General features: G+C 42.6%; 1 protein-coding gene and 1 long non-coding RNA gene across 2 annotated transcripts in view; one reads left to right on the top strand and one right to left on the bottom strand.

The window, feature by feature from the left end:
- LOC121538536 (death-inducer obliterator 1) overlaps positions 1 to 24,574 on the bottom strand; it is an 82,313-nt gene that overhangs the window by 28,304 nt on the left and 29,435 nt on the right. Inside the window, exons 2-6 of the mRNA XM_041846659.2 lie at positions 21,055 to 21,119; positions 14,876 to 15,980; positions 14,460 to 14,685; positions 14,063 to 14,302; positions 13,628 to 13,823 (exon numbers count right to left, since the gene is read on the bottom strand). Coding sequence (XP_041702593.2) covers positions 13,628 to 13,823; positions 14,063 to 14,302; positions 14,460 to 14,685; positions 14,876 to 15,980; positions 21,055 to 21,109 — 1,822 coding nt within the window. The 5' untranslated portion in view covers positions 21,110 to 21,119. The remainder of the gene's footprint in view (positions 1 to 13,627; positions 13,824 to 14,062; positions 14,303 to 14,459; positions 14,686 to 14,875; positions 15,981 to 21,054; positions 21,120 to 24,574) is intronic.
- On the top strand, positions 2,871 to 5,095 carry LOC121538537. Its single transcript, XR_005995202.2, has 4 exons — positions 2,871 to 3,258; positions 3,644 to 3,791; positions 3,920 to 4,022; positions 4,112 to 5,095. It is a non-coding gene; the product is annotated as an uncharacterized LOC121538537 (long non-coding RNA).

Below are 24,574 nucleotides of genomic sequence, written 5' to 3'. Positions count from 1 at the left end.
CAACAATTCTAAAGATTTTACTGAGTTACAGTTCATATAAGGAAATCAGTCAATTTAAATAAATTCATTAGGACCTAATCTAATCCACATGACTGGGAATACAGATATGCATCTGTTGATCACCGATACCTTAAAAAAAAAAAAAAAAAAAGTAGGGATCAGAAAACCAGTCAGTATCTGGTGTGACCACCATTTGCCTCATGCAGTGCGACATCTCCTTCGCATAGAGTTGATCAGGCTGTTGATTGTGGCCTGTGGAATGTTGTCCCACTCCTCTTCAATGGCTGTGCGAAGTTGCTGGATATTGGCTTGAACTGGAACACGCTGTTGTACATGTCAATCCAGAGCATCCCAAACATGCTCAATGGGTGACATGTCTGGTGAGTATGCAGGCCATGGAAGAACTGGGACATTTTCAGCTTCCAGGAATTGTGTACAGATCCTTGCGACATTGGGCCGCATTATCATGCTGAAACATGAGGTGATGGCGGCGGATGAATGGTACGACAATGGGCCTCAGGATCTCGTCATGGTATCTTTTTGCATTTAAATTGCCATCAATAAAATGCTATTGTGTTCGTTGTCCGTAGCTTATGCCTGCCCATAGCATAAACCCACCGCCACCATGAGACACTGTTCACATCAGCAAACCGCTCGCCCACACAACACCATACACGTGGTCTGCGATTGTTAGGCCAGTTGGACGTACTGCCAAAACTGTGGCTTATGGTAGAGAAATGAACATTCAATTCCAATTGCACACTCCCTCAAAACTTGAGACATCTGTGGCATTGTGTTGTGTGACAAAACTGCACATTTTAGAGTAGCCTTTTATTATCCCCAGCACAAGGTGCACCTGTATAATGATCATGCTGTTTAATCAGCTTCTTGATATGCCACACCTGTCAAGTGGATGGAAAATTATTGGCACACTTGATAAAGGTGAGCCAAGAAAGACTATATAAAATAAATAATACAAATACTGCGCTATATTGTATCTAAAAAAAAAAAAGGGAACTTATATTTTATACTAATACAATTGCTCCGATAAAGAGATTTTGTTTAACAACTAATATTTTTGTCTCTAAAACAGATGTAACAATTATTGTCACCCCTGCTTTCAATACATTTCAAGGATAATGGCAATGAGCCTTTTTCTAAAAAGATTTATGAGATTGGAGAACGCATTGGGAGGGATCTTAAACCATTCCTCCATAAAACATCTTTCCAGATCCTTGATATCCTTTGTCTACGCTTATGGACTGCCCTCTTCAATTCAAACCACAGATTTTCAATGGGGTTCAAGTCCGGAGACTGAGAAGGCCATTGCAAAATGTTGATTTTGTGGTCAATTAACCATTTCCAATTAACCAGGTCAATTAAATCAGGTTTTTGGATAAAATGTCCTGGTACTGGGTAAAGTTCATGATGTCATTGACCTTAACAATTGCCACAGGACCAGTGGAAGCAAAATAGCACCATAACATCAAAGATCCACCACCATATTTTAAAGTAGGTATGGGGTACTTTTCTGCTTATGCATCCTTATTTCGATGCCAAAACCCACCACTGGTGTGTGTGGACAAAGAGCTCTATTTTCATGCCATTCATCAAATGTAAACACCTGGAGTTTGCTAAATGGCATTGGCACTTGGATTAGAACCGGTGCTATAGTCAGATGACCATAAAAAACAGAGCACTTTGGCGATGCACACCAGTGGTGGATTTAGACGTCTAAATAAGGATTATTGGCACCCCTGCGTTCAACGGCATCATGAACTTTACCCAGTCCCAGGACATTTTAGCCAAAAACCTGGTTGCCTCTGCCAGGAGTCTGAAATGTGGCCACAAGTGGATCTTCCAGCAAGACAGCAACCAGTAGCAGATAGCCTAGCAGTTAGAGCATTGTGCTCTTGAGCAAGACACTTAACCCAAATAGCTTCTTTCTGTAAGTCGCTCTGGATAAGAGTGTCTACTAAAATGTAAATGTAACCCCAAGCACACATCAAAATCCACAAAGAAATGGTTAATGGACCACAAAATCACAATTTTGCAATGGCAATTTCAGTCTCCGGACTTAGAAAACCTGTGGTTTGAATTGAAGAGAGCAGTCCATAAGCACAGAGGAAGGATATCAAGGCTCTGGAAAGATTCTATACGGAGGAAAAGTCTAAGATCCCTCCCAATGTGTTCTCCAATCTCATAAAACATTTTAGAAAAAGGCTCAGTGCCATTATCCTCTCAAGGGAAGGTATTCAAAAGGTATTGAAAACAGGGGTTCCAATAATATCGACCCCTATCTTTTTTAGGAAAATAAGATTGCTTGTTAAACAGAATCTTTATCTGAGCAATTGTATTAGTAAATAAATTATTTTAAAAATTATATGTTCCCATTTTTTAGAGCATACAATATAGCGCAGTAATTGTATTATTTATTTCATAGTCTTTTTTGCCAATCTTTATCAAGGGTGCCAATAATTTTGGACTTGACTGTAGCCTCTGAAGTAGCACAAAGATGCAATGCTCATTTCCTGTCAATATTCCTTTACATTTTTTGGTGGTTGTCATGCCACAAAAAAACACTTCAGCGTAAAAATATCTGATCTGAGCGTCCATACAGAGGTCGCAAATGGAGGACTGGGTTTGTATCAGGATTCAGAGCCACTGGAGGTGGTATAAATCGGAAGTCAAAAGCTCAGATTCCATGTTTAATTTTTTGTTTAGACATTAGGGAATAGGTCAGAAAGGTATCAGATAATTGCCAAAAGATCTGAATTGGGCTGCCTGTGTAAACGCAGCCTAAGAGGTCTGAATCGTTATGGCACAGATGTTCATTGGCTCGCTCCATAAACACAGGGTTTCTGGTTGAACCCTACACTCTCTGTCTAGCCTATGTTCTTGCATCTGACAAAATTAAAAAAATAGCTTGATTAAATCCCTTTGTTGCGGCAAACTACCTTCATGTTGCCAGAAGTTTGCAAATGTTTGCCACTAGTGGTGAATCTGAGGGAAACCTTTGGCAACAATAATATTTATTGCCACTTGTGGCAAACAGTTCGCAATACTCTCAAGATTCCATTTGAATCTGTGGCAACAATATTTATTGTCACTTGTGGCAAACAGTTTACCAGAAGCTGTTGCTGGTGAACACATAAGTTCTAAAATCAGTAACCATTGACGACCAATCAGGGGGATTAGTAATATCTGTTGGAAAATGTAAACCAAGCTATCTAGCTAGCTACTTACCAAAGTTTTCCGGTGAGTGTCTAAGTTATTAAACTTCCTAATAAACTTTAAAATGGTGTTAGCTAATTGATGCCTAGTTAGCAATGTTAAGTCTTATGGGATAGAGTGAAACACATTTTGTTGATACCAGTTTCAATCTGTCAGCGCCACTGACTGGCTAGCGCTTAGCTAGCTGTCTAGTGCTAGCTACCTGATGTTAGCGATCATATTTTTGAACAATTAATGTGATAGCTAGCTAGCTAACTAATGATTTGCGTAAACACATTTTTAGGTAAATACGTGGCGGTCTTTTAATATAGGCTAGTGTCAATGTTCAGTAGCATGTTAGCTAGCACAACATCTAAGGCAGCAACAATATGAGTTGACTTGACATCAAAGCAAGACTTCACTTTTGCAGATGTATACCCTTCCCCTACCCGTGGTGTTGGAAGAGGCTGTATTAGGAGGAGGATGCATCAGCACTCTGGAGAGATGTTCGTGGTGCACTCATAGCACATCTTTTTTTTGTGATAAATGAGTGTATTGTCTTCAAGCTTGATAAAAAGGTAAGCAAATGCATGTATTATTCTCATAAATGTAGCCAATACATTCATTCTTTGTAACAATTAGATCTTTCATTGCTTTAAACTAGTAGCTAGCGGATCTTGATGTGTTGTTCCTTCTCTCTTTCTAGAAGCAATCAGTTAGAAGGCAAAAATACAGATTGAGGCCTTTAATCAAAGGACAGAAATGTGTGTGCACCAGGTCAAGGCTTCTTGCATGCATGGCTTTGAGATGTAAGTTAACAATAATTAATTTTGGGAAAATAATATGAATTGCCATATTAGGCATAACTCAATGTTATGTTGCTTTTCTTCCACCCAAGCCATATACACCTGAGGAGTCAAGAAGAAGAGACAACTAGTAGACAACATTCTCTTAAATGATGAAGTCCCCATTCTAGATTGAATATCATCATTAGTTGATCAGTTTTTATCAATTGTGTTGAGGCTTGGCTGGAGAAAAACCTTGTATACTGTGGCTCTCTAGGAACAACTGGCCACCCCATTTAAAAGGTAGCTTTAGTAGGCCTAAGTCCCAGTTTATGTTAGCTACATAGTTTGTTTATATAGCATTTATACAAGGCAGAAACATTGCTTCATTGCTGAAAATATATAGAATGTCAGTTTCAGTGAGAAGCCAGGCAACTTTGTAACAGCTGACCCCGTTTTTCCTAAGCCAAACCTGCCCATTAGCTGCTGAGTCAACCTTTTAAGATGCCAAAATAGAAAATGTTCTCAGTAATTGTTTTCAGTATCCTTATTTTGTTTAGTGTTTTCTGATTGTTTCAGCGCATGCATTCAATAAGCATTGGACGAAGGACTTCCACAGTTCCATCTCCAAAGTTCACTCAAAAAGGCAATAGCTCTGAACTAGGTTTGATTTAGTTTTTGTTTTAATTATTTAAATGTTGTTCATTATCTTTTTAAACTTCCATTGGTTGAAAGCTATTTCTCAGTTATCACTTGGCTCACGTAAATTCTGTAGTTGCCCCTTTAAACATCTTAAGGTCAACATCCCCATACGGTTCACATTTCTCTCATGTAAATGTTGTAGCTACATAAAAAAATATATTTTTAAACAATATATTTCGGAAATATCTAGTCTGCTCTTTTCTTCAATAGCATACAGATGATTTAAAGTTGTATTGGATACATTTTTTAACTGTTAAGACATTGAATACATTTTGTTTAGTATATTTAGTACATTTAGTATGTTTAATTTAGTTCTCTGTGAGAAACAAGTTTGTTTAAAGTTATGTGATTTGGTTTATGTACACTGAACAAAAACATAAATGCAACTATTTCAAAGATTTCACTGAGTTCCAGTTCATAAGGAAATTTCACGACTGGGAATACAGATACAGTACCAGTCAAAAGTTTGGACACCTACTCATTCAAGGGTTTTTCTTTATTTTTACTATTTTCTACATTGTAGAATAATAGTGAAGAAATCAAAACTATGAAATAACACATGGAATCATGTATTAACCAAAAAAGTGTTAAACAAATCAAAATATATTTTATATTTGAGATTCTTCAAATAGCCACCCTTTGCCTTGATGACAGCTTTGCACACTCTTGGCATTCTCTCAACCAGCTTCATGAGGTAGTCACCTGGAACGCATTTTCATTAACGGGTGTGCCTTGTTAAAAGTTAATTTGCGGAATTTCTTTCCTTCTTAATGTGTTTGAGCCAATCAGTTGTGTTGTGAAAAGGTAGGGTTGGTATACAGAAGATAGCCCTATATGATCTCCACATGTGTGGTTCCCACTGTGAAGCATGAAGGAGGTGGTGTGATGGTACTTTGCTGGTGACACTGTCAGTGATTTATTTAGAATTCAAGGCACACTTAACTAGCATGGCTACCACAGCATTCTGCAGCGATATGCCATCCCATCTGGTTTGCGCTTAGTGGAACTATCATTTGTTTTTCAACAGGACAATGACCCAACACACCGACAGGCTGTGTAATGGCTATTTGACCAAGAAGGAGAGTGATGGAGTGCTGCATCAGATGACCTGGCCTCCACAATCACCCAATCTCAACCCAATTGAGATGGTTTGGGATGAGTGAAGGAAAAGCAGCCAACAAGTGCTCAGCATATGTGGGAAGTCCTTCAAGACACTGTTGGAAAAGCATTCCAGGTGAAGCTGGTTGAGAGAATGCTAAGAGTGTGCAAAGCTGTCATCAAGGCAAAGGGTGACTACTTTGAAGAATCTCAAATATATTTGGATTTGTTTAACACTTTTTTGGTTACTACATGATTCCATATGTTATTTCATAGTTTTTATGTCTTAACATTTTTTAAGAAAAATCATTGAATGAGTAGGTGTCCAATCTTTTGACTAGTACTGTATGCATCTGTTGGTCACAGATTCCTTTAAAAAAAGGTAGCGGCGTGGATCAGAAAACCAGTCAGCATCTGGTGTGACCACCATTTGCCTCATGCAGCGTGACATCTCCTTCGAATAGAGTTAATCAGGCTGTTGATTGTGGCCTGTGGAATGTTGTCCCACTCCTCTTAAAATGGCTGTGCGAAGTTGATGGATACTGGGGGGAACTGGAACATGCTGTCGTACACATCAATCCAGAGCATCCCAAACATGCTCAATGGGTGACATGTCTGGTATGTATGCAGACCATGGTAGAACTGGGACATTTTCAGCTTCCAGGAATTGTGTACAGATCCTTGCAACATGGGGCCGCAATATCACGCTGAAACATGAGGTGATGGCGGCGGATGAATGGCACGACAATGGGCAACAGGATATCGTCACGCTATCTCTGTGCATCCAAATTGCCATCGATAAAATGTAATTGGTGTTCTTTGTCCGTAGCTTATGCCTGGCCATACCATAACCCCACCGACACCATGGAGCACTCTGTTCACAACATTGACATCAGCAAACCGCTCGCCAACACGACCGCTCGTCCTGCCCGGTACAGTTGAAACCGGGATTCATCCGTGAAGCGCACACTTCTCCAGCGTACCAGTGGCCATCGAAGGTGAGCATTTGCCCACTGAAGTCGGTTACGACGCCGAACTGCAGTCAGGTCAAGACACTGTTGAGGACGTCAAGCACGCAGATGTGCTTCCCTGAGACGGTTTCTGACAGTTTGCGCAGAATTCTTTGGTTGTGCAAAACCATAGTTTCTTCAGCTGTCCGGGTAGCTCGTCTCAGACCATCCCATAGGTGAAGAAGCCAGATGTGGAGGTCCTGGGCTGGCATGGTTACATGTGAGGTGCGGTTGTGAGGCCAGTTGGATGTACTGCCAAATTCTCTAAAACGACATTGGAGGTGGCTTATGGTAGAGAAATGAACATTAAATGATCTGGCAACAGCTCTGGTGGACATTCCTGCAGTCAGCATGCCAATTGCACGCTCCCTCAAAGCTTTAGACATCTGTGGCATGTTGTGTGACAAAACTGCACATTTTAGTGGCCTTTTGTTGTCCCCAGCAGAAGGTACACCAGTGTAATGATCATACTGTTTAATCAGCTCCTTGATATGCCACACCTGTCAGAATAATGGATTATCTTGGCAAAGGAGAAATGCTCACTAACAGGGATATAAACAAATTTGTGCACAATATTTGAGAGAAATACACTTTTTGTGTGTCTGGAAAATTCCTGGGATCTTTTATTTCAGCTCATGAAACATGGGACCAACACTTTACATTTTGCGTTTATATTTTTGTTCAGTGTAGATACATTTTAATGTGGTTAACACATTAACCAAAAACCTGATCTAATTTGCAGTCATACTGAGTTTGCAACATATTTGCAACAAACAGTACAATGTTCGCCACAAGTTTCCCAGAATTGTTTGCCAGAGGTTCACAAGTTGACACAAAATTGCAGCAACCATTAGCCAAAAAACTAATTTGCATGTGAAAATATGAGTGGTAGATTAGCCAAAAGGTTTGACACAACTGCTTGCCAGAAGCCTGTTTTTTTCGGTAAGGGTATGTTGAGATTCAAAACGGATCCTGTTGTGACCCAACTATTTAGGATAAGCTAGATAAGGTCACATCCAATCCACCCAATGTTGATCAAGGCTATAATGATGACGTACAGATTAATCGTATAGATGACAATTTATTTATGTACTTTATCAGACTCTTTCATATGATAATTAGTCAGACTGAGGTTAAAGTGTGTCTAGTGTGCATTTGGGAGAAGTATGTCTTACTGTAATGCATTTGTTTAGATAGTTGCTTTTACAATCAGCTGTACGCTTAATTCTTAAAAAGTCACATTAGCAAGTGAATGAAACTGCAACCTTGCAGTAATCAAGTGACTTGGATATACAGGCCATAATGAACAATTAAACGAATTACGACCAGGGCATTAATTGTGTGTAGTTTTAACATCTCTTTCTCTGGACTTCTACGGCATCTGATATGTCTACAGTAGAAAAACGCTATCCGAAAATTAAATGTCATTTCAGGAACAAACATCTTATTGTCGCGGAGTCATTGAAGTATTAGTATTGATGGAGATTTTTACATGACACTTGCTCGAGGGGTACGTGAATGTGATAGATTCTCAGCATAGCAGAACACCACACACACAAAAAATATGACTACACAGTTGAAAAGCTTTTCTAATGTCTGGCCAGTAGAGGGTGCTTGTGTTTAACAATTGGGGGCACAAGAAGAGAAGCTAAAATGGTAGATACACTACATATACAAAAGTATGTGGACACCCCTTCAAATTAGTGGATTCGGCTATTTCAGTCACACTCGTTCCTGCCAGGTGTATAGAATCGAGCACACAACCATGCAATCTCCATACACAAACATTGGCGGTAGAACGGCCTTACTCAACGTGGCACCGTTACAGGATGCCACCTTTCCAACAAGTCAGTTCGTCAAATTTCTGCCCTGCTAGAGCTGCCCCGGACAACTGTAAGAGCTGTTATTGTGAAGTGGAAACGTCTAGGAGCAACAACGGCTCACAGAACGGGAACGGCAAGTGCTGAAGCGCGTAGAAATCGTCTGTCCTCGGTTGCAACACTCACTACAGTTCCAAACTGCCTCTGGAAGCAACGTCAGCAGAAGAACTGTTAGTCGGGAGCTTCATGAAATGGGTTACCATGGCCGAGCAGCCGCACACAAGCCTAAGATCACCATGCGCAATGCCAACGTGGAAACATCTGAAGTGATGAATCACGCTTCACCATCTGGCAGTCCGACAGACTAACCTGGGTTTGGCAGATGCCAGGAGAACGCTACCTGCCCTAATGCATAGTGCCAACTGTAAAGTTTGGTGTAGGAGGAATAATGTTCTGGGTCTGTTTTTCATGGTTTGGGCTAGGCCCCGTAGTTCCAGTGAAGGGATATCTTAATGCTACAGCATACAATGACATTCTAGACGACTCTGTGCATCCAATTTTGTGGCAACAGTTTGGGGAAGGCCCTTTCCTGTTTCAGCATGACAATGCCCCCGTGCACTAAGCGAGGTCCATACAGAAATGGTTTGTCGAGATCGGTATGGAAGACCTTGACTGGCCTGCACAGAGCCCTGACCTCAAGCCCATTGAACACCTTCGGGGTGAATTGGAAAGCCGACTGCGAGCCAGGCCTAATCGCCCAACATCAGTGCCCGACCTCACTAATGCTTGTGGCTGAATGGAAGCAAGTCCCCACAGCAATGTTCCAACATCTAGTGGAAAGCCTTCCTAGAAGAGTGGAGGCTTTTATAGCAACAAAGGGGGGACCAACTCCATATTAATGCCCATGATTTTGGAATGAGATGTTCGAGCGATACTTTTGGTCATGTGTATTTATAACTGTTGAACAGAAAGCAGATAGTGGAAAAAAGACCCATAATGCTTAGCTACACCTATCCAGTTCCTTCAGATCTGCAAACACTAAAGGAATAGCACTTTTCCTTAATCATGAGGACCAAGCAGGAACACAGGTATGCACCTCCTGGAGCTCCCCCATTAAAGTATTGAGTAACATTGGCAAAATAAGAAATGGGGAGGGCTCCACCTAGCATTCCTATAGTTCATTCAGATCAGCAAAAACTTAGGAGGTAAAGGATAGGGGTTATTTGACTGCGGCCTAAATCTTGCTTGTGACGAAATACAGTATTTGAGGTATTGGTCTGGGGCTTGATGTCTCAGTCTGTGTCCTACCATAGTGTTGGTAGTCACTTGTCATCTCAGGTAGTGTGATAGGTCAGTACCCAGTCTATCTCTGCAAAATACCAGTTAGGGTGTGAATGCTTAAAAATACCATTTAATTAACTTGTATGTGAATCTGACACGTATATGATCGATATTCAAAGTTCAGCTGATCATGTATAACTATTTTTGCCATATGAATGGTGAGGGGCTGATGGAAGACACTTGTGGTCACATTGAAAGGGTATTAGCAATGAGGTTGCTTTCCTCAGATGTGTTCAGGACTTTTAACTGCCAAAAATAAAAACATAACCACAGAAAAACAAAAAATAAATTTGATAAAATGCATGTCTGTTGTGTGGAGGATCCTTCAAATGGTATATAATAATGCTTGTGTACTTGACCAGGTTACTAAATGTGTAACTGGGAACTATCATTGTTCCATGTGTGAACTGCCACTAACTAAACAACTTGCTGTACTCCTCACACACACACACACATACACAACCATGCCATTTCACTGAACCCCATTCATGTGCAGGATTCAAACAGGTGTTAATTGATGCACGTTATCCCAATTAATTCAAGACCCATAACTATAACCCAACGGTAAAACTAAGGAGCAACTGTGTCATTTTGTGAGTGATAAGTGATTTCCAAAAAGGAATTATTGGAAGGAGCATTTTACAACTCCTACTGATCTGTCAGGCATTTCAGTATTGAGCATGTCGGTGGCATTGGCCAGCTATGTACTTCAGTCTTCTTCATTGAAATGAATCAATGGGTCTGGCATTCACTGCTTGTCAGGATCCTGGGAGAAATCCTTCCTGGCATCTGGTCATCCTCTCAGGGCCTCCAAGCTGCAGCTGAGAAACTGCTCTGCTCTCCGATCTCTCCCGAGTCCCTGTTTTGAGTGTCTGAATGTACAGTATGTCTGTGTGTGTTGACGTCTGTATGTTTGAATGACACTCCAGGTTGTTGAAGATCAAAATTCTTCATTACAAAAACGGACAAAAGTTCCCCTTAAAAAAAAAAAGGTTTGAAGACCACACGGGGCCAAAAAAAGAAATTAAATAAAAAAGGTTACCCTTTTGAATTGTTTGAGTTTGTGTTTCATCAACAAATGATATGTACTGCAAATTGTACTAATTTTTTTGGGCTAAATGTACAAACTAGAACCTGTACAATCATGTCAGTTGCTGGCGAGTGTGAGAAGTCAGACATTTGTTGGGAATACCTCTGATAGACCATTTAACACTGCTGCACATGAGTACTCCTTTGAATACTAAATCTGAAGTGGCATTACCAGACGGCAAGGCAGAGGACCCTTGAAGACCGGGTGCCTCAGTGGACACTAGTGAAAAGGACCAATGTCCAAACTCTCAATTTCTTTGGCAGGGTGGAAAGGTTCAAACTCACTGAGGTGAAAACTGTGCTCAATTATGTATCTAGAGACCCTATCATGCATATCCAGGTGACAACCAAGGCCACATTCAACAGCACTGAACACTTGAATGGTCTGGTATGGAAAAGGTGCAAAAGTGAACATAAGCACTGGGACTGCCTTTGTTATACGCAATTACTACTACCATTAGACAGCTTTCCACCAACACTTCCAGATGCTGCCCTACTGCCCCATTCCCTCGCTTGCTGCTTTACCCTACCCGCTGATGCCTCCACATTTGCCCGACATATTGGTCTGTCCCATCATGCTGTCAGCAAAGTCTATACCCAAAAATATAGATTTTTATGGACAACTATCTGGCCAAAAGGTCCTTAACTGGAAAACAGTCTATCCCTACTTGTATTCTCTGAACAACATACAAGTACAATGTATGTAATCTCTACCTGGTACAGCCAGAGGAGGATGGGCCTCCCCTCAGTCTGGTTCCTCTCAAGGCTTATTTTTTCCCCTTGCTGCTGTGGTTCTGCTTGTCCTTTGGGTTCTAGGCCAGGTTACGGTGAAGCACTTTGCGACAACTTGCTATTAACTACGGTAGCTTTCTTTCAACCACATGTATAAGCTACAAATGTACCCTTTATGAACAGATGCTTCTGAAAACAAATCCTATGTCTGGAAAGATATTAAAGTCTCTGGAGCTCAGGTGAATAGCATCCTTCTTTCCTTTGATGAACAGCTGAAGCTTTGTTTTAAACAGCAAAGACAGCCTTGTAGAAGTGGTTTATAGCGAAGCAATGGAGCTGAAGAAGCTAGTCATGTGATGATGAGCTCGATCTAGCATGTAAGACTAATGCATCCCAATAGTCTAGAATGGCTTCCTCTCTCCTCGTCCCCTCTCCTAAATGAGCACTGGTCTGAATGTACAGTATGTCTGTGTGTGTGTTGGCGTTCTCTGTGTGTGTGTGTGTGTATGAAACTGCAGGTTGTTGAAGATAAAAATTATTCATTACAAAAAAATTGACAAAAGTGCAGGTGCTTGGTGCCCGTCCTCTCTGCTCCATGAGCACTGATTTAAAACACAGGTTACATGAAAGCCACAGGAGGTTAGTGGTACCTTAATTGGGGAGAAAGGGCTCGTGTTAATGACTTAAGCGGAGTGAGTGGAATGGTATCAAATACGGAGCAAATTGAATGAAACCATGTGTTTAATGTCATTCAATTTGCTCCGTTCCGGCCATTATTATGAGATGTTCTCCCCTCAGCAGCCTCCTGTGATGAAAGCAATATTGAGGATGCCTACCAGGCATTTTTACAACAGTGAAGATGGAGAATAGCGACTAGGAAAAACGGACTATTGCAATGCACCCCAAGTCTCACTGAACTTGATACAGATGTACAGTATCTAGCCAAAATAAGTGATTGTTGAGAAAAGAGTTTCAAACCAGTTCCTCCAAAAGCTCAACCTGGTCTGGTTTGAGAGGTAGAAAATATGCTATTGCCCGCATTGATCTGTGTCGCCAGTGTTTTTCATCCATTGTTGAATTCATCTATTTCCTATACCAGGCACTACTGAATGACTTGAGAGGCCTTGTGTTTGGACCATAGTGAGCAAACATTCATTTTCTTTGACTCTTTTCTAACCACTTAGAACTAAAACCATATTCATGTGTCACTGAGTGAATGTTTTGCGCTTTCCATTAAGCAGTGATTTCTATCTGTACATCTTGTGTATCCTATTATTTTACTTTATACTTAAACTATTTCCTGAGACAATACTCTGTGCATTAGTAATTGTGTGAATTCTTTACTAGTATTTGTACGACTGACTCACCTAATACGCATCAGCCTGTACCTTGTATTTAGATTTTGTTGCCGTGTAAAGCTCTTAGTGAACTGGTTTTATTATTTGTCAAATAAAACAATTGGCAACTATTGCAATACTGGACTGTAGAAAAATTGTGGTATTGAAGTAGAATCATCTCTGAACCCAACTATACTAAACATTCTTCTATTATTTGGGAACTGAGGAAATTTAATTTGGATTGTTGATTGTTTTGGCTTGTTTTCTTTTTCAACACATCCTGTTCCAACTAGCTGAAGGAAAGCATTTTATAGCACAATTGCCAACATTAGTACACTTACCCACTGCTGCTGACCACTGCAAATAATGTTGTATCCCTACAACTAAAGATTGTGTGATGGTAGAGGTAACTTTATAGCTAGTGTCTGATGAATACCAACTGAGTGAAAGTAAAGGATTCTGTATGTGTTGGATATAGATGCGCTGTGAGTGATACATACTCGACTTGTAAAACATAGATGATTCTATGGATGTGGCCTGTACTGCAGTGAGACTAGGGTTGCAGGATAAGGGAGATGTAGATGTGTCAGCTTCCTTGTCCTCAACTTCTTCAGCCTCCATCTCCTCTTCATCACCCTCCTCTTCTTTGGGCCGCTCCGCCGACAACCTCTGGGGAATCCTAGCCGACCTCTGACCCTGAGGTCAAAATATTCACAGAGGTCAACATCGGCTCATTTTGGGTTTAATTAACTAATACTATGTGAGTGAGTGTGAGTGAGTCAAAGTGACAGCTTTATCCCTTTCAAAGGCAAACATAATCTCAGCCTACATTCATCAACAAAATGAAACAAGCACAACATGCAGAAGAAAAAAAAAATTACCAAAAGAGAAAAAAGTTTAGGCACCAAAACAACCTATTTTGAGCCACTGGTTACCTTAGAGCCAGGTTTGGCTGCTGCTCTTCTCTGTGGGCGTTGCTTGGCTTTGGTCTCTTTGGAGTCAGATAGGGTCTTCATAGTGGCAGCCGCGTGCCGGAGGATGCAGTTTGTGCCACAGTAAACGGAGTCAGGCAGGGCGTGCATACTGCACCCTGGGCCGATGCACTGGGGCAGGGAACTGTCCATCTCCATCTCAGTCTCAGCAACCACTTCAGTCCCCTCATGCACCACAGCCTCCTAGGACCAGACTCGCTTGTCAGCCTAGATCTCAACATGCAACTAAACACCATTGTAAAATGGGCCGTACAAAGCAAGGGAAACCATAGAACACTACAAACTACAATTGATTTCCTTTCTTCCTCGCAAAGGAATCAGTATTTGTTTCTGTTCTCACCTTACTGGCCTGCTCCTCATGGACTCTCTCCTCCTCCCCAGAGGAGGGCAGTGTCAGGCAGTCAGGGGGGCTCTGCTGTGGGTCTGGCTGGCTCTGGCTCTTGTTCGTGCAGTTGGGGCAAATCCAGTCCCGTCCGCTCCTCTCCAGCTTGCGGCCCTGCGTCTCGCTGACGCCAACGCAGTCGCCATGGAACCACTCCTGACAATTGTCACAGGAGATCATGAACCTGGACAAGGAATCAAATGGGCAATAAGAAAATTACAGCTAAAGAACAGCAACTAACTACAAGTCCATAACCAGACAAAATAATGAGTATGGCAGATGGAAAGAGCTGAGATGTTGCTATACCAACAACATTACGCTTGCTTGCTTGTTTTCAGAGGTGAATACCATCCTAGACAACGCTACACACATACCTTTTGTTCTGCCTCTGTCGACAGATGCAGTAAAGGGCATGGGGGTTGTAGCCCTCACTGTCCGATATGCTAGAATACTCAGACTGTTCTTCCTCGATCCTCTCCTCCTCCTCCACCTCGTCCTTCTCCTCCTCGTTCTTCTCCTCCTCGTTCTTCTCCTCCTCCACCTTGTCCTCCTCCTCCTCTGTTACATTATCATTTTGGCTGGGCTTTTCTTCTGTTGTCTCTATCTCTGGATCAGACTCGAGAGGAGGCATAGACTCTGAGCTTGACTGTTGAGAAGGAGAAGGGCTTTGCGGTTCAACCACTACAACAGCCTTCTCAGGACTCCGCTCCCTCTCCTCCTCCTGAGGCTGATATACCTGCTGCTGTTCCAACTCATTTACAAAAATCACCTCTTCTTCATCTGCAGTGCTCGACTCTGGCTCTACCCTCCTACTCCTCCCACGCCCCCTACCTCTCCCTCTCCCTCGTCCTCTCCCTCTTCCCCTTCCCCTAGCCCTGCCTCTCCCTCTGACCCCTCTACCTCTGGCCTCCCCTCTTCCCCTAGTGCTCAGCCGCTCCTGAAGCTGCTTCAGGGTCAGCTCATCACTGTCCTCCTCTATACTAGAGGCAGCTTCCACGTCCCCACTACCCGCATAGCTAGGAGGAGGGGCAACCATAGTTTGGGCAGGGGCAGCCGTGGTCCTGTCCTCCTCTTTCTTCTCCCCAAGTAGGGAAAAAGCCGTGCCGAATGCAGATCCAAAGTCCTGCCAAGAGAAGGGGTCTAGTCTGACATCTGCACAGGGCTCTATGGCCTCTGAGGCAGGCTCTGTGTCCATTGGAGTAGAGGAGGCAGTCTCTGAGTGCTCCAGGTCGGCCGGAGTGCTCCTTTTCCCCCCTCGCCCACGTCTTGAATAGATCTGGGCCGGGCGGCCTCTGCCCCGACGTGTGGGTAGGGGCGGAGATTCTGGATCTTCAATCTCATCCAATCCCACAAACTCTCTTCTGGCAACCGTGGTCCGCCTGAAGCCCCAGGTCTTTTTGAACTCGCTGATGGTCGGCCTAGCACCCCTCTCGGCCCCCTCCACCTGCTGCTCTGCATTACCACCTCCTCTGTGCTCCTCTACACCAAGAAGAGAAGAGCAAGGATTGAAAAACATTAGATTAAAGGTAGACTCAGAGATATGATGTAGAAAGTAAAAACAGTATGAACTGTCACTACTCTTAAACCTTTGGATGCAGTCTACCATAGCGCCATTCGTTTTATCACTGGTGACAGTTTTAATACTCACCACTGCATCCTGTTTTAAAGTCCTGTAGATCAATTCATTACTCCCTTTTTGTTTAAAAAGCCATACTACACAAGCTTCCAACTTACCTAACTTCGTTATTACAACATAAAAAAAACATTACATTTACATTTACATTTTAGTCATTTAGCAGACGCTCTTATCCAGAGCGACTTACAGGAGCAATTAGGGTTAAGTGCCTTGCTCAAGGGCACATTTACGTCATTTAGCAGACGCTCTTATCCAGAGCGACTCACAAATTGGTGCATTCACCCTATAGCCAGTGGGATAACCACTTTACAAAATTTTTTTTTTGGGGGGTAGAAGGATTACTTTATCCTATCCCAGGTATTCCTTAAAGAGGTGGGGTTTCAAATGTCTCCGGAAGGTGGTGAGTGACTCCGCTGTCCTGGCGTCGTGAGGGAGCTTGTTCCACCATTGGGGTGCCAGAGCAGCGAACAGTTTTGACTGGGCTGAGCGGGAACTATGCTTCCGCAGAGGAAGGGGAGCCAGCAGGCCAGAGGTGGATGAACGCAATGCCCTCGTTTGGGTGTAGGGACTGATCAGAGCCCGAAGGTACAGAGGTGCCGTTCCCCTCACTGCTCCATAGGCAAGCACCATGGTCTTGTAACGGATGCGAGCTTCAACTGGAAGCCAGTGGAGTGTGCGGAGGAGGGGGGTGACGTGAGAGAACTTGGGAAGGTTGAACACCAGACGGGCTGCGGCATTCTGGATGAGTTGTAGGGGTTTAATGGCACAGGCAGGGAGGCCAGCCAACAGCGAGTTGCAGTAATCCAGACGGGAGATGACAAGTGCCTGGATTAGGACCTGTGCCGCTTCCTGTGTAAGGCAGGGTCGTACTCTCCGAATGTTGTAGAGCATGAACCTGCAGGAGCGGGTCACCGCCTTGATGTTAGCGGAGAACGACAGGGTGTTGTCCAGGGTCACGCCAAGGCTCTTCGCACTCTGGGAGGAGGACACAACGGAGTTGTCAACCGTCCTCACAACATGATACACCAAACCTGCTGACAGGGTTGGTTAACTCGAGGTTCCTCGGGTCTCCACCGAATTAGGCAAATCTGCAGTTTTAATGCACCTCATTGCTGGAAGCAACTGCAAAATACACTGCAATAAGCTATGGATGCCGCTTGTGCAATTTAGAATATTGATTAGGGAACTATTTGCAGAGGAATGTGGCTGTTTTTCGTGATCGTTTGTTGTGCTGTATTTTAGTTAGTTTTGTACAGTCTGATTTAGATTTTGTCTATGAATTGTATGTGCAGGGCTCCCTTGCAAAATAGGTCCTGGTCTCAATGGTGACTCCCTATTTAAATAAAAGGTAAAATAGCTGGTCAATTTCCGCAACTAAGAGCTTTGATTCAACTTTTCCGCAGATTTGGTGCCCTGGCTATCACGCTGTAACAGCGTAAAGCGAACCAATGTACATGCGCAGATACTGGGTGTTTCTCAATATGCATACTACCGTGCTCCACACTCTCATGCTCTGAGTGCATTCTCCGAGGACGTTCTCTTGAGTAAGTTCTTGTGAGGACGAGAGTGTGGAGAACGCATAAAACATTACATTTGGGAAGCACTCGCACTCCCCCTACTGTCTTAACTCACGCTGCACCTCCCCATTCACTGAACCTTCTTCCAGCCAGGACAATGGCAATAGAGACGAAACAAGATATACACAAGACAAACATTTTACTTCATAACTATCAGCTAGCTATACTGAACAAAAATATAAACGCAAGATGCAACAATTTCAAAGATTTTACTGAGTTACAGTTCATATAAGGAAATCAGTCAATTGAAATTAATTAATTAGGCCCTAATCTATGGATTTCATATGACTGGACAGGGGTGCAGGCATGGCTGGGCCTTGGAGGGCAGAGGCCCATCCACCTGGCAGCCAGGCCCACCCACTGGGGAGCTAGGCCAAGCCAATCAGAATGAGTTTTTCCCCACAAAAGGGCTTTATTACAGACAGAAATACTCCTCAGCACCCCACCCCCTCCTCAGACGATCCCACAGGTGAAGAAGCCGGATGTGGCGGTCCTGGGCTGGCGTGGTTACACGTGGTCTGCAGTTGGACGTACCGCCAAATTCTCTAAAATGACGTTGGAGGCAGCTTATGGTAGAGAAATTAAACATTAAATTCTCTGGCAACAGCTCTGGTGGACATTCCTGCAGTCAGCATGCCAATTGCACGCTCCCTCAAAACTTTAGACATCTGTGGCATTGTGTTGTGTGACAAAACAGCACATTTTAAAGTGGCCTTTTATTTTCTGTGTAATGATCATGCTGTTTAATCAGCTTCTTGATATGCCACACCTGTCAGGTGGATGGATTATCTTGGCAAAGGAGAAATGCTCACTAACAGGGATGTAAACAAATTTGTGCACAACATTTGAGAAAAATAAGCTTTTTTTATTTCAGCTCATGAAACATGGGACCAACACTTCACATATTGGAGTTCATATTTTTGTTCAGTGTAAATGTGAATCATAATAATGTAGCTAATCAGATAGTTTAACAGGCAAAAATTACCTAAAACTATTGTTATGCAAGGTAGATTTAAATAATTTCGTGGGTAGCTAGCTAGCTAACAATTCTTTGTGGCTATCTGGCCAGTTAGCCCTATTGACCTATTATGGGCTTGCGATCAACGCACACTACAGTTGGCTTTGTAGGCAGATAAACGTGCCAAAATTAACATAGCATGTATTTATTAACCTATCAAGACCAAATATTGTAGACAGGCAACATATGAGATGTGAATAGGCGAAATTTGAGCGTATTTTCTTTCGCTTCAGCTCAAATGGCCGCCATTGATTTCAATAATTTGTGCGTAATTTTTTCCGTGGTTACGTCATATTCTGCGCATACTTTCCGTTGAAGCTTGCATCGATGCATGCTTCAAAATATGTACAAATGGAGTACGCATTCGAGAAGTGCCCTCCGTACTCCATTTCGTATACTTTGATTTGGACTCAACAGGTTGAGAGCTTCAAGGTCCTTGGTGTCCACATCACCAACAAACTATCATGGTCCAAACACACCAAGACAGTCGTGAAGAGGGCACGATAAAAGCCTATTCCCCCTCAGGAGACTGAAAAGATTTGGCATTGGTCCTCAGATCTTCAAAAAGTTATACAGCTGCACCACCGAGAGCATCCTGACTGGTTGCATCACTGCCTGGTATGGCAACTACTCGGCCTCCGACCGCAAGGCACTACAGAGGGTAGTGCGTACGGCCCAGTACACTGCTACTGCTATTATCTATGCATAGTCACTTTAACTCTACCCACATGTACATATTACCTCAATTACCTTGACTAACCGGTGCCCCCGCATATTGACTCAGTACCGGTACCCCCTGTATATAGCCTCCCTACTGTTATTTTATTTTACTGCTGCTCATTAATTATTTTTAACCTATTTTTTACTTAACACTTTTTTTTTCTTAAAACGGCATTGTTGGTTAAGGGCTTGTAACTAAGCATTTCACTGTAAGGTCTACACCTGTTGTATTCGGCACAAATACAATTTGATTTGATTTGGAATTTGTACGGAAGTCCAGAGAGGACATATGAATAAAATAAATATTCCCTCGTTATGTTGAGATCACAACTTATTTATCTCATGATCCCGACATAGCAAAAGTTATTTTGTCGAGATCACAAGATAAACTCTATAAAATATGAGTGGACGTTTTGATGATAGATTGACAGTATGGCTGGCAGAGCCCAAGGTGGATCAGCGCATATGTTTTTATTGATTGCTACTCTAAGGGATGGTACATTTCATGCGAACATCATGCTTTCATTTGTGTTTGGAGCTCATTATCAGTTCATAAGTTAGAATGCTGGCAAGCTAAAAATGTCTCTTACCTTGAGCTAAGAGCTCTTGTGGCATCTAAGCCCTCGTGGGGCATTTAAGCCCTGAACGATGCCTGACAGGCAGCCATGTCTCCCAGGCTATGTGCCACCTCCAAGACCACAGCCAATCCCATGAAAGCAACAATGCAGCTAGTTTGGCTAGTCTTGTGAGCGAGAGAGCTTGCTAGCTAGTTAGCTAGCTAGGTAGTCTTGTTAGCTAGCTAACTAGCTAGCTTGTTATCGATGCTGGTTGTTAGCGGAAATGTAATCTGATCAGCCTGTCAGCAATGGAGCTCACCAACTGTAAATGTAAATATTATCCACAAAACATGAAGTGTTCCTTATAATTATACACATATCAGTTATGTAAGCTAACAACCAGCATACATAACTAGCTTGCTTGTTAGCTAGCTAGTTAACAAGACTACCTAGCTATCTAGCTAACGCACAAGACTAGCCAAGTTAGCTGTGTTGTTCCTTACATACGATTGGCTGTGGTCTTGGGGGCGGCACGCAGCCTAGGAGACATATCTGCCTCTCAGGCATTGTTCAGGGCTTAAATGCCCCGCATTGCGATCAATGCTGCCATAGGGCTTCTTCATGAAGTGGTTATCGTGCATCTGAACAAATTAATGGATGATGCGTGGTACTTTCGATTATCTCGTGATCTCAACAAAACAACTTTTGTTATGTAGTGATCATGAAATAAATAAATTGTGATCGACATAACGTGGGATCTATTTTTTTCTTATTCACATCCTCTCTGGACTTCTTTAAATTTGGGTGCTCGGAGCATAGTAGTATGCATTTTGAGAAACACCCACTGTGTGTGACTGTGTGAGAGCGAAGTCTTCTCTGCCTCACCTCAATATCTGCGGTGTTGCTCACGGAAATGTTATTTCGCTGAGTCTACCTTTAATATGACAGAAAATCTATCATCTCCATCCAATCACATCATTTGGACAACTAATGGTCAGACCATTCCAATAAGACTAAAAGGGGGAGGAAAGAGGAAAGGTCATACCTGTATCAGTGCCAGTGAGGTCATGGATCTCATTGATATCCGTAAAGCCCTCCATGGAAGACAAACTGTCAAATCAAAGATAGAAAAATGCATGTCAAATGTTATCCCATTTACCAGAAATGCTGTTGATTTAACTGAAGCACATTTACAAGTTGAAAGACTTGTGAGAGATTGGCCTGAAGAGTAGGAGTGTGCCTACATGGCCGTACTTCTATTCATAATCATATTTGTAAATTGACAGTTGATAGTCAGATTGTTGGCAAAATACCTCCCTGCACTTTCTCACTGCAGAAAAGCTGCAGATTAGGAGCAGCACGCGGAGGGTTGTGTGTGTGTCTGTGTCCTCAACCTGCAGCGGGCAGCCAAGTTTGACATCACTCAGAATGCCCATCAGCGTTTCTTATTTTTTTCCCTACCCTTTCCTCGCTTGTTAGATATTATGCACATTGATCGCAAACATCCTCACCATGTGATTTATCATAGTAGCATGCAGCATCAATCTAAATGATCAGACCGAAAACATGCGAGGAAAACTGATCGGGTGAAATTATGAAGGGAGTGGACGGAGAAATACAGCTTCACTCTATCCAATCAGAGCAGCAGGATCAACATACAGCCCACCATTCTCTTTACAGACAGCCAGTTGTGTTATTTAGACCACATAGAACCTCTCACATGACTGACTGACAGGAGAAAGATGCGTGCTGGCACCCAAACATTTATTTACAATCACAGATCATTTCAAAAAAATACACATCATTATCGTATCCAGAATATTGCCCATATCCGTTACGATACTATTTTTGTCCAACTACTCGGCACACCCCTACTGAAAAGCCATCCCTCACTTTGAATGAATGCAGGAAATCTACATTTGCCCAACAGTTGTCATCTGTAGTTCAACAGCCAACAATGCAGAACCAGTAAAACGCTAATAATGTAAGAGAGACTATAGTACAAGCTCAGGAAAAATAAAAGCCTACAACACAATGCAAACAGGCAGACTCTTTATTCCACTCTTTATTCCCGTTGACTTGGAAGGGGGGGAAATCACCACTTGATATGAATAACGGACACCCTGGACACTGGTTCAGGGTGTTAGTGCGGTTTGCTAACACTGAGCCTATAAAAATAGAATGAATCATTGTTCTATACTGAACAAAAATATAAATGCAACAATTTCTAAGATTTTACTGAGTTACAGTTCATATAAGGAAATCACTCAATTGAAATAATTTCATTAGGCCCTAATCTATGGTTTTCACATGACTGGGAATACAGATATGCATCAGTTGGACAGGCGAATATACAGTGAGGGAAAAAAGTATTTGATCCTGATAAAACAATTTGTGAGTAAGATATGACTAAAATGTCACACCCTCAGTTAAACTAATAATGTATGACTATTAGTAGACTAGAGCTTAGAGAGTTAATCAACAGAGTATTTGTGTCTTGTAATTAGGCAAGCATAAGTGCAAAACGATTGAAACCAATAACAGGAGACCGCTTCCAAAAACAGATGTCCCCACACAGGGAAGGGGAGTGAAAGGCTTGCAGGATATTGGGAGAACAGCGATAACTATGTATGGGAATAGAGAAAAAATGCAGCCTGCCCGAGCAAGGAGTAGGCTATGATAAGAACAAAATAAGGTCAGTAGTCTTTATTCATGGTTTTGGGGGGAAGTGATCTGAACTTGCAATAACATAGAAATACTGTTGTAATTCTTGTAAAGGACAGAGAATGATTACCAAAATCCAGTAAGACTTGCCATCGTGTTTTTAGACGTTTATCTAGAGAAAACCCAATGCGCCAGTATTCTAAATAAATATAAAATGCGAGTGGTATAGCACAGATAGGAGGGTCAGAAATTGACTCCGAGGTTAGGAGGGTCAGAAATTGACTCCGAGGGGGGTCCGAAATTGACTCCAGGTAGTTGAGGACATTACCAAAAATAAACTAACCTTGTGTTTCGTTCAATCTGGGATTGTCAATAGTACACAGGAAGGAAGTAAACTTCAGCGTTTTTAGACGTTTATCTAGAGAAAACCCAATGCGCCAGTATTCTAGATAAATATAAAACGGCTGTGAAACTTCAAGGAGGGAAATAACTATTATCGTGTGAGATAGATACATTAAACAAGTCAAAAGTCATAAACAACTGTAGATTAGCCGTAACTCTATTTGTTTCAGTGACACTGGGGCCTTACAACCTCCGGGTTACTGATAGTGTTAACTAATAATCATATAAGGTTGTATACGTGTGAGACCTAATGATCCATCGAAAGTCGCAATAATTAATTGTTTCAAGGAAGGGACTAAAATAGGTCGCGTGAGAAAGAATGGTTGTCCCATCCGTTTCATGAAACTGGGGTCTTAAAACACTCTGGGTTACAGGTTGAATAATTTAAATGGTTAAATTACAAAAGTTGATCATAACATTTGCTCAAAATTCACACCTAATAATAAGTCCAAAGGAGAATAATTATTGAGTGAATTATTACTAGATTATAGGGACAACGGGGGAGAGGTATATGGAGACAAGAGATAGAAGAAACCTCCATTATGGAAATCGGTGGAAGGAGAGGTATGGATTCGAGGGGCATCTGGACACAAACTCGAATCCATGGTAAAACAGATGCACAAGGTGTGTAAAGGCAGAGCAGAGAGAGAGCGAGTGGAAGGGCTAGATACGGCCAGGGTGTGGCTCTCTGAGGCTCGGAAGAGAGAGGAGGGTGAGAGACAGAAAAAGGAAGTTAGAGAAAGAAGCGGTAAGTAAGAAAGGAAGGTCTAAGACAGAACCCACAGCTCCCCCAGTAGAACGGTCTGGATCCAGATTATACCCCTCCTTGGCAGATCAGGCCTGGAGGGAAAATCCAGACGATGAAGTAGTGGTGGTGAGGGGAAGGGTGCCACAGCAGGCTACCGCTGTGTAACCTCCACCCCCTTACCAGAACCAAGGGGAAGCTGAGGGAGGACAGGGAGTAGGTGAGGATAAAGAAAAGGAAGAATGTACAGTTGAGGTTGTTAAGAAACTTTTGGAACGAGAGAGAGAGAGAGAGAGAGAGAGAGAGAGAGAGAGAGAGAGAGAGAGAGAGAGAGAGAGAGAGAGAGAGAGAGAGAGAGAGAGAGAGAGAGAGAGAGAGAGAGAGAGAGAGAGAGAGAGAGAGAGAGAGAGAGAGAGAGAGAGAGAGAGAGAGAGAGAGAGAGAGAGAGAGAGAGAGAGAGAGAGAGAGAGAGAGAGAGAGAGAGAGAGAGAGAGAGAGAGAGAGAGAGAGAGAGAGAGAGAGAGAGAGAGAGAGAGAGAGAGAGAGAGAGAGAGAGAGAGAGAGAGAGAGAGAGAGAGAGAGAGAGAGAGAGAGAGAGAGAGAGAGAGAGAGAGAGAGAGAGAGAGAGAGAGAGAGAGAGAGAGCGCAATAGGGTGGGTCAAGGGACCGAAGGGTGGAAGACCCAGGTCCCTGAGGAGACTTGAACCCCACAACAAAAGTCCAGTTAGGAGCTGAGCTCAGGAGGGAGTCAGTA

Source organism: Coregonus clupeaformis, chromosome 24 (assembly GCF_020615455.1).
Source record: "Coregonus clupeaformis isolate EN_2021a chromosome 24, ASM2061545v1, whole genome shotgun sequence".
NCBI classification, from domain to species: Eukaryota; Metazoa; Chordata; class Actinopteri; order Salmoniformes; family Salmonidae; genus Coregonus; species Coregonus clupeaformis.
The sequence above is the reverse complement of the archived record's forward strand: the minus strand, read 5'-3'. Positions and strand labels throughout refer to the sequence as shown.